Source organism: Rhincodon typus, chromosome 1 (genome assembly GCF_021869965.1).
Source record: "Rhincodon typus isolate 14 chromosome 1, sRhiTyp1.1, whole genome shotgun sequence".
Classification (NCBI taxonomy): domain Eukaryota; kingdom Metazoa; phylum Chordata; class Chondrichthyes; order Orectolobiformes; family Rhincodontidae; genus Rhincodon; species Rhincodon typus.
This window is the reverse complement of record NC_063332.1, coordinates 3,807,743-3,818,126: the sequence shown is the minus strand read 5'-3', so window position 1 is coordinate 3,818,126 and position 10,384 is coordinate 3,807,743. Positions and strand designations below refer to the sequence as shown.

General features: G+C 40.9%; 1 protein-coding gene across 1 annotated transcript; it reads right to left on the bottom strand.

The window, feature by feature from the left end:
• Nucleotides 1-1,863: 1,863 nt before the first annotated feature.
• LOC125483390 (zinc finger protein 638-like) lies at nucleotides 1,864-9,966 on the bottom strand. Its single transcript, XM_048598424.1, has 3 exons — nucleotides 8,599-9,966; nucleotides 2,815-2,876; nucleotides 1,864-1,930 (listed from the first exon to the last, which is right to left on the bottom strand). The coding sequence occupies exons 1-3, from the start codon at nucleotides 9,754-9,756 to the stop codon at nucleotides 1,903-1,905; spliced, it is 1,248 nt and encodes a 415-aa protein (XP_048454381.1). The 5' UTR covers nucleotides 9,757-9,966; the 3' UTR covers nucleotides 1,864-1,902.
• Nucleotides 9,967-10,384: the final 418 nt, after the last annotated feature.

Sequence of the window (10,384 nt, the reverse complement as noted above, 5' to 3'; positions counted from 1 at the left end):
TGAGATAACACAAGTCTATATGCTGTTAAAGATGACATATGGCCCATTCCTATGTTGTACTGTTCTATGAGGATATTTTCTCGTAGCTATTCATGCAACTTGGGAACCTCAGGAGGTGGAATCACTGAATATTTTTAAAACAAATGTGGACAGATTCCCATTAGGTAATCAAGGGGCATCAGATATGGATCAGAATGCAGAATTCAGAATACAGTCAAAATAGCCACAATTTTATCAAATCGCAGAACATGATTGGCAACCAAATGGTCAACCTCTCTACCCATTTGGTACGTTAGAAATAGCGATATAATTTCAAGTTAGGATAGTGTACTGTTTGAAGAATTTGGAGGTGGTAGTATTCTCTTGTCTGTACTACCCTTAGCCCTCTAGGTGGTAGAGTTCACAGATTTGGAAGGTGCTTCAAGAGAGCCCTGGTGAGTTATGCAGTACATTTTGAAGATGGTATACACTGCTGGTGTTGTGCTTCGGTGAAGGGAGTGCATATTTATGGATGTGATGCCAATCAAGTGGGGCTGTATTGTCCTGGATGGTGTTGAGCTTATGTATTGACATCAGGGAGTTAACTAATCAGCACAGAATTCCTAGTCTCTGATCTGCTCTTATAGCCACAGTATTTATATAGGTGACAGAGTTCAAGTTTTCCTCAATGGTAACACCCAGGATGTTGATTGTGAGGGATTCAGCAATTGTAATATCACTAAACATCAAGGGGCAATAGTTAGATTCTTATTATTGAGACAGTTGTTGCTTGGCACTTCTGGGTGTGAATGTTACTTGCTATTTATCTACGTCTGGATGCTGTTCACGTTTTGCTGAACATAAACACAACCTGCTTCAGTATCTTAAGTCACGAATGTTTCTAAACATTCCACAAACAACAGCGTACAATGGAGGGAAGATGAAGCAGTTGAAGGTAGTTGGACTCAGGACACCATCCTAATGAGCTGTTGCAATGATGTCCTGGAGCCGCGTTGACTGACCTCCACCAATCACAATCAATCTTCCTCGATGCTTGGTGTGACACCAATAAGAGTCTGTTTCTCTCTAACCCAGGTCAGAAGCACAAACTAAGTGTTAGTGCACAGGTTACTACTCTGCAAGTGCCACTTGGTAACACTGCTGACCCTTTCCATTATTTCCTGATGATCTAGAGTATACCGATAGAGCAGTAAACAGCCACTTTGGAAATGTCTTGCTTTATGTGCGCAAGGCATGGTTGAGTATTTTTCCACATTACCAGGTAGATATCACCTATGATACAAAGGACTTCAGGAACAAGCCAAGATGGATCACCACTTGGGTCGTCTTAATGAAAATGAACACAAATGCTTTAACCTCAGTTTGCATCGATGCGTTGGGGTTCCCCATTTTTGAGGATTGTATATTTGTAGAGCCTCCGCGTCCTGTTAATTTTTTGATTGCCCATCACAATGATTCATGACTGGATGCACCAAGACAGCAGAGCTTGGTTCTGACCTGTTTTTGGTTGTGGGATCACTTAGACATCTTTATTGTATATTGCTTCCACTGCTTGGCAGCAAGTAGTCCTGTTTTGTAGCATCACCAGGTTAACACTCCTTTAGATATCCCTAGTGCTGCTCCTGGGATACCCTCTTTTACTCTTCATTATACCAGGGTTGATCTCCCAGCTAGATGGAATGATAGGAATGGGGGATATTCTGAACCATGAGATGACAGATTGTGATTAAATACAATTCTGCTACCAATGGTCTACTATTTCTCAAAGCATAGTTTTGAATTGCTATATCTGTTTGAAATACGTCCCATTTAGCCTGGTGGCAGTGCCACACAACATGATGGAGGACGTCATCAATGAGGAGGTGGGACTTCATCTTCACAAGGATTATGCAGTGGTTACTTCTACCAGTACTGTCCTGGACAGATGCATCTGCAAAAGGTAGACTGGTGAGCATGTTAGTTTTCTCCCCTCATGTTGGTTCCCTCACTGGCTCACAAAATTCTAGTGTAGCAGCTACATCCTTTCAGACTTAACCAGCTTGGTGCTACTGAGACATTCATGGTAATTTAAATAAAAATGCAGTCATAGATGTAGGCATCACTGGTTGGACCAGCAATTATTACCCATCGCTAATTGCCCAGAGGGCACGAAGGAGTTAACTGCATTGCTGTGGGTCTGGAGTCACACGTAAGCCAGACCAGGTAAGGATGACAGATTTCCTTCCCTAAATGACATTAGTGAACCAAATGGGTTTTTCCTGACAACTCACAGTAATCATTAGACTCTTATTTCTAGATCATCATTGAATTCAAATTCCACAATCTGCCATGGTGAGATTCGAACCCAGGCCCCAGAACATGGCCTAGGTCTCTGGACTGATAGTCTGGGTCTGACTAGGACATACTTTAGAGAGTCAGTGTAGACTTGATGGGTCAAATGGCCTCTATCTGCATTGTAGGGATTCTATGATTGAAGGTTGAAGATGAACATTGAACCTGTCTTTATGCCTATAATCTCAAACAATGCAGGTTTTATTATGTTAATACATTTTCTAGTTGAGACAGGTTTGACAGCTGGTAGTTGGGCTTGTAAACTGTCACTGCAAAAACTTTCTGACACTCACTATCTAAGTTTGCATAAAAAGCAGTGTCCGCAGTAGGTAACTGAGGACTGCTGTGCCCAACAAGACGCTCATATCTTTGGGAGAAGACATAGGAGGAAAGTGTATGCACTAGACAATCCGAGTTTAAACCAACTCCTTGTAATTGACAAAACCTGAAAAGAAAACCCCAAAATTAGTGTAAAATCCTTACTCTTTGAGCAAAAGCCTGCAGCTGTCCTTGTGGACAGATGTTTTGTTGTGACGATCCCAATCCTGCAAAAACAAAGACAGAAAACAACACTTTAACACAATGCAACGGGAAACATAACCAGCCTATAAAATTGAGCCAACCACGTGCTCAAATTGCAACAACTGAATGAATACATTATGGCACCACTCAAATCAGATGATGTCCACTCCACACAATTCTTAAGAGGCACCACCCACTGATGATGGGTGTTTTACATGGATTTAAATGATAGAGAAAACTTATCGACAGACCACACAGCAATAATGTGACGAACTGTTCTTCTGTGAATGTTACTTGACGCTGCACGGAGATTCTGAACATTTCTGAGAACAGGAAGAAAGCCCAAACGTATGTTGGCTGAACATAAAGTAATGGGCAAAGTACGTAACATGTTCAAGGCTGGTTAGTATAGTGACCAGTATAGTAAGGTTTAAACTGAGTTTTAATTGACATAATAAAACTATGGCACTATAACTTACTGAAATACTCTCTGCAGTGCTCTGCAATTGCTACTTTTAAATGAAGACTTTGAACAGAGATCTGAACCCAACAGCCATTTGAACAGAAGTATGCACCCAAATTAATCAAGACAATTGTTTCCTGTATTGAGTCTTTAATTCTGCCAAAGTGGGAGCATATATTTCTCTTCATGGGTAAGTCACTGACCCACGCTTCTGTTGGACTTCCCAAACATTACTGGTAGTGATACAGCAAATCATTAGCTGTCACCAATTAACCTTTGATTGCAGAATAGGATTTTAGGTGATATTCTCTAGTTGAATAACTGAACAAAGGAGGTGATGAAAAAAGAAATTAGGCATCTCATCTCAGTGGAATAACAAAAGCCATAAATCAGTGCCGGAGCTATAGCCCACAAGGATCAGTGTTCTGAGGTCGGGGAGGTCAAAACAGCCAAAACTATTTTAAACAAATTGGATTGAGCAAAAATAGTCTGGTAGATTAATTCACAGTAATAGCAGGATATATACACTGGAAGAGGACAATCAACTCACTCGTTCTCTGCATAGATTCCCATGTGAAATCTGATTTTAGAATTGATGAACCTCATTTTCCTTTTCTGAAACCCACAGCAACTTTCCAGATTTCCCTCACTATTACACAATTTGTCAATGTAGCATTTCTTCAACATTTTAATAATGAAACAAAGCAGGGTTTTTCTGACAGCTTTCTGTCAGACTTTGGCAGATTCATATCGCAACCTTGCAAAAGGTATGAAATCTAATTCCATCTTCAGAGTTTCCATACCAAATGGCCATTATTCAATTGAATCATGTAACAACTGTTTTAAAACAACTTTTTAATTTGGAAATTGATTGTATTCACATCTCATTTCTTCCTACCTTCAGAACAATGATCTATCTAATGTCTCAGTAATTCCAACTCGTGCTATTTTTATGCTGAAAAAGTTATATTTGCCTAACAAGAGTATTACACTAAAACCCACTGCAGCTTCTTAGATAGCTCAACTTTTAAAAAGAAAATGCTTAACAGCTACATATGACAAAGCCAAAGGCTCAATTCCATTTCTGTACTATGACCATTGAAACCAACCAAAGACTTCAATTAGCTGGAGCTGGGAGAGAGAAATTACATAAGGTTCCTATCGTGACTATCCAAGCTCTCTTGAAAAACCGTGTGCATGTGGTAATGGTGGTGGTTGGTGGTGGTAGCGCCAGTGGAGTGGGGGGGGAAGTTGGTATCTAACAAGGAATTCCTCACACATCGGGTGGCATCAAATCATAACTGCCACTTCTGATCTTAAAGGTAACAACTTCAATCGCTTAGGAGAGAAATAATAGGAAACTGGGCAACAATTCTATAGGGCCGACAGCTTCAAGTTACTCAAGTACAGTGCGATAAATCGATGGCACCAAAAACATGTTTGGTGAGGGCAGCCACTGAAAGACAATTTATCCAATTAAGGAATTTTTGTTCTCGTTTCAAAGAACGCCCACCACATCAAAAGGGTAAGCCCAGGTTACCAACAAGGAGAAACACTTGAACAATCCACTATTACTACATTTAGGTGAACAGCCTAACAAAGCCTCAAAAAGCTCCACAGCAACTGATATGATGGGTGCAGTGAAATACCAGTAGAAATAAAGCTATTTACTTTTCTGACAGAGCAGCTAACCCAACCTTTGGTTTGTTCAGTTTTGAAGAACGAAGGCCACCCAACAAAGTAGCACTCTTCACTTTCATTTCTTCTTCCACTGTAGTTCGAGTACCGCCTAACACATCCTTGGGGCAGAAATTGAGAGCTCAAAACAATCGACTTCTTCGGCTGTTTGCTTTTTTCCGTTTATCTATAATTTCATGAAATCAAGAGGCTTTGGAAGACTAGCACTGCAACTGATAGTTACAGTTCAATGGAATCTAGTATTGAATGTTTAAAGCATAATAAGGGATATGCAAAAAGTTTGTCTTCAACCGCCATAAAGACTACAGACACCATTTGCTTCATATTGGTCATCAGATGTGCCTGCCACTGACAGCACTCCTTTATGAAGGGGACTTGAACAGCAACTTCATGCTGATTTACACAGATATTCCAGAGATTGACCCAATAAGAGGTTTAAAATTCTAGTGCATTGTTTTTCAGCCACATAGCAGCCATGAATGACACTGGACAATTGGAGGACGTGGCTCCTTGAAAACCCCTTCTGCAATGATGGCCGAATCCAGCAACATGACTGCAAGTGGCCCTGAAAATACCCTGGTCATAACACTAAAAACTTTGCATAACTAGGTGCATTCCTAGATAAGCTGTTCCAGCACATCTATAACACCAAAAATTACTCAATGTACAAAATGGAACCTTGATCTAAATTCTGTTCAGTGTTTGCAGACATCTTGATAGTTCCCTTACTTGTTCGGTAAAATAACGTTCTTCTGACTCTTGATCTGCTGGTACTCATCTTTTACATGGGATCACAACAGAGCACCCTTAATTTAATAATACCGTACACACTCCAAAGTGGCAGTGAAATAGAACCGGAAGGAAAGCCGCAGTGACACAGACTCGGGCATTGCATTTGAAATTCAAACTAATTTCAGTATTCTACAAAGTTTGCATCCGAACAGTGATGGAAACATTGCAACCATGTGCAAAACAAAGACGTACATCTCTGATTCAGATGACTACTTGGGAATAAATATTATCTGGTACCAAAAGGCAACATATAGCACAATTAAAGCTCAGCAAGTAGCAGTAAATTCTGTACTTCAACTTCTGCACAGTTTAGGACGCATGCCACCTGGAGAGGTGCCTAATACTTCTTCACTAATTTTCAGACATGCAGAACTGAGGTGCAAACTGCAAGCAGTGTTCTTGATAAACAGATGAAGTCTGTTTTAAGAAATAACAATTCTTTCAGTTCTACTACTTTGGACACTGCCTTGAAGAATCAACAGCCAGGCAAAATTCCACAATGTTGGAGCAGAAGCTATCAAGGTCAACTTACAGCATGCTTTTAAACACAAGTTGTGGAATAAAGGCTGGGTTTCTACAACAGACAGCAACCTGTTCAATCAATATGCAGACACTGCATTGGCAAGTGCAAATTTACGCTTTTTCCAGCTTTTATCATCTATTTCATAATTTGCAAAATAGATCAGAGGCGATGGTCCAAGAATGAATAAGAACTACCTCATGACCTAGTAATGTCAATCCAGGATAGCAATGTAATCTAGTTCTGTTGACAAGCTGACAAACTTCCAGAATTCCTTCCAGGTGATGACTTCTTGGAGATTTCACAAATTTAGTACAGAAAGAACGCCAATGCCCAGCACAAAGGTATTACAGGAAATGTCCAAGAATGGTTTATAAGCTCCATAAGACATGCAGTATTTCTGGCACTATAAGGCCGTATAACCTAAAGCTGAGCTGAACCCAGTGGTTGAAAACAATCAGAACTTTATCACAACCAACCTAATGCCCAATAAAAGAAGGGAGTCTGACTCTTCCCTAATCTACAGTCCTAGTTATTTCATACTCACCCATAAACACATCCTAAAAACTTGGAGACCCCATGTAAAATAAACTAGTCAAAAGTTACATTAACTAAAAAAAAACTTTACACTCAAAATGATGCCCTGATTAACTTGTTTCCACAGTTTTAAGGACTTCATATCCGGCTGGATTATTTTCCTGAGCGTGTGAATTAGAAACAAGATAGACATGCAAATGTCATGTTTCAACAAGTATTAGATGAAGTAACATTGTGGCTGGTTAACGTCCAGCTCCAACCTCATGAAGCAAAATAAAATTGAGAAATGCAATGACTTCAGCCATCTTGGATGTGCTGCAGATCATGGATATGGTAACAGAAATGAACAAAACAAATGAAGGTAATCCACATTACCTTAAGAGTTACCTTAACGTTTAACATTCTCCCCATTGGGCAACCTGGGCTTGTAGCAAAGGGCAAAAGGTATAAGGGGTTATAGCTATCAACATAAAAACAAACAAAAACCACCAACATACCATCATTGCTAACACAGTGTGGAGTTGGAAGAACACAGCAGGCCAGGCAGCATCAGAAGAGCAGGAAAGTTGAAGTTTCGGGTCAGGACCCTTCTTCAGAAATTTCTGAAATTCCCGACCCGCAACTACAACTTTCCTGCTCCTCTGACGCCGCCTGGCCTGCTGCATTCCTCCAGCTCCACACTGTGTTATCTCTGACTCTAGCGTCTGCAATTCTTACTATCTGTGACCATCACTGCAACTCCGCTGGAGAAGGCAGCCAGCAGTGGATCAAATATAATAGTTAAAATTATTTTCTTTTAGAAAGTCAGCATCTAGCACAGATCAAAGAAGTGTGGAGCTGCAGAAATTCTGCTGTACCTAGTAGTCAACAGAATGAAGATTACAGAGTTCTTATGAAGAACAGCATACTTTATACAGACCACATACTTTGAACACTTCAATCTGCCACCAGTGTGCTGTATTAAAACCTTAGTGACAAGTCTCCTGCTTCTATTGTAATATAATTCAGTAACCCACACTGATGGTAGCATAAATTTTCTCCACCTTAGCTCAAATCAGCAGGTCTGAGAAAACTCATCTCTTGGTAGGGATACAATTTTAGATTAAATCAAAGAATTTACTTCTAGAAAATGACTGGCTCTTTTTCTAACTATTAATGAGATTCATGGTTGGAAAGGATCTATAAACTCTACCTTCATATTTTAAAAGATTGTCCAAAGGACATTCCACATGTGATTTCACCACAAAATATCTGCAGTAATTCTATCAAGAACCTGTAATGGGGATTTGGATAGATTTTTACCCCTTCACTGAAATCTGCAAATTAGTGACCAGCACAGAAGACTGAGCACCTAAGCATGACATCAACATGACCGTGAGACACCAAATTCAACTGGTGGTAGAATTAGGAGGACTCCCAACATAACTGGCTGAATTATTTTTACACTCTTTTGGTTAAAAAAAACGGGAGTGATTAAGTATTAAATAATAGATCCATATTAATGCCTAGTAGAATTCCTCTTCACAGTATTATACCTTTACGCTCTTGTCTGTGTGCCAAGACCTTTAATTAAATATATACTTGCCGAATTAACAAAGACAAATGCTTTACCACTGGGCTGCTATTCAGCCAATGGTGACTTTTTCAGGCACACCACAGAAGGCTGTGACCCACAAATATGCCTGTTAAGGAAGCAAATTATCAGAAAAGGCGAACTAGGTTAACAAACACTCACCCTCATTTGTCTACATTCTATGTTACACAAACTGCACACGTGGGGGAACCTCAGTGCAGGGACACCATAGTAATCATTCATCAACTTCGGTTTTGGTAATCCCTTCTTCACCACTAGAACTGTTCGCTTGATTCCATGAGTACTGTCATCTCGCGAAGGTTCCATTGGATAATTCTGGGGGGGACATTTATAATCTTCATTCCAGTTTCCTTCTCTTAGTGCTTCACGACTGTAATGCATGCTCTGGCTCTCCATGGGCCTATCTCGGTAATCATACTGTTGGCCATGCCCATAATCTACGACACTGCTCTGTACTTCTCTTCTGTAGTCTTTATCTTGTAGCTTGTACGGTTGATCGTAACTACTGGATGACTGCTGCTTGTTCATTTTCCGCATTCTTATTTCTCTTAAAATGTAGGGCATATTTTCTGGTGTAAGCTTCTCATCTGGGTAACGACTTAGCTCTTCCAGATCTTCATTTGACAGGCCAAAGTTTGCCAATATATTTGAAGCTTTCATTGTGTCATGAAACCGTTGAACTGCAGATCTCTGGTCTCCACTTTGAGACGCAGGCGTTCCGGTGCTCCCATACCCAGATCGAAAACCTCCAGATGAAGGACTCTGATAGGAGGACCACTGACCTAAGCCTACATTATTTCCAGGTTGATTCATCATTCCCATATTCATTCCAAAGTTGCCTTGTGATGATCCTTGAGGTCCCATTCCCATTCCTCTTCCTCCTCCTCCTCCTCCTCCTCCTCCTCCTCCTCCTCCCCCCATATATGGTCCTGGGGTATTCATACCAAACTGGCTAGATGGTCCTTGATTCTGGCCAAACTGATTTGGTGGTCCTTGATTCTGGCCAAACTGGTTAGGTGGGCCCTGGTTCTGCCCAAACTGGTTAAGCGGGCCCTGGTTTTGCCCAAACTGGTTAAGCGGGCCATGACTCTGCCCAAACTGGTTTGGTGGGCCATGACTTTGCCCAAACTGGTTTGGTGGGCCCTGACTCTGCCCAAACTGGTTTGGTGGGCCCTGACTCTGCCCAAACTGGTTTGGTGGGCCTTGACTCTGCCCAAACTGGTTTGGTGGGCCTTGACTCTGCCCAAACTGGTTTGGTGGGCCTTGACTCTGGCCAAATGCCCCTCTGGCATTGAACATGCTGATCTTCACTAGAGCTTGGTTCAACGATGCAAGAGCAGTGTTGGATACTGTTGTGGAGGCGACCGAATTCAGCTGCTGAAGGGCCAGCTGGGCCTTTATCTGGGCGAGCTGTAAATTTGCTGAGCCTAATAGAAGTGGACTGGTAATGCCGAGGTTCAATGAATTCACTGCTGGAGCACAATTTTCCAAGAATAACGCAAAGCTGAAAGTTAAAAGACAAACATTAGATTTTTACATCTTAGGCAACTTCCACATTTAAAGGGTTTTAAAGCCAGATCAATATATTTATGCTTGACTGCTTAAACAAAAAAGCTATTTCTTCAAGTAGTAACTAAACAGGAGGTCAGTTAGATCAGGACATCGAAGACATGAAGAAATATGGAACTGGGTATATATAGTAGACAACAATGGAACTTTGAGAAGTACTTCCACCCCATACAAAACTTAAATTATGTATGATAATGCAGCAAATACTAATACATCCCAGCTTTTCAAATGCTTATGTTTAAAAAAAATCATGGAATGATAAGGCCCAAGTTAGACAGAGACCCACAAGTGAACACATTCCATAAGCCCTCAGGTTGCTTCTGCAAAGTGCCCCAAGTCCACAGCATCCTGTTGCACT

What these genes read in the sequence shown, in the direction of transcription:
- LOC125483390 (XM_048598424.1), bottom strand. Translation starts at nt 9,756, where the DNA reads ATGTTCAATGCCAGAGGGGCATTTGGCCAGAGTCAAGGCCCACCAAAC. An exon ending in TAGAATGTAGACAAATGAGG is followed by an intron (nt 2,877 to 8,598) that starts GTGAGTGTTTGT and finishes TTGTTTTTGCAG; the next exon opens with GATTGGGATCGTCACAACAA. An exon ending in TGCAGGCTTTTGCTCAAAGA is followed by an intron (nt 1,931 to 2,814) that starts GTAAGGATTTTA and finishes TACCTTTTGCAG; the next exon opens with ATGCATCTGTCCAGGACAGT.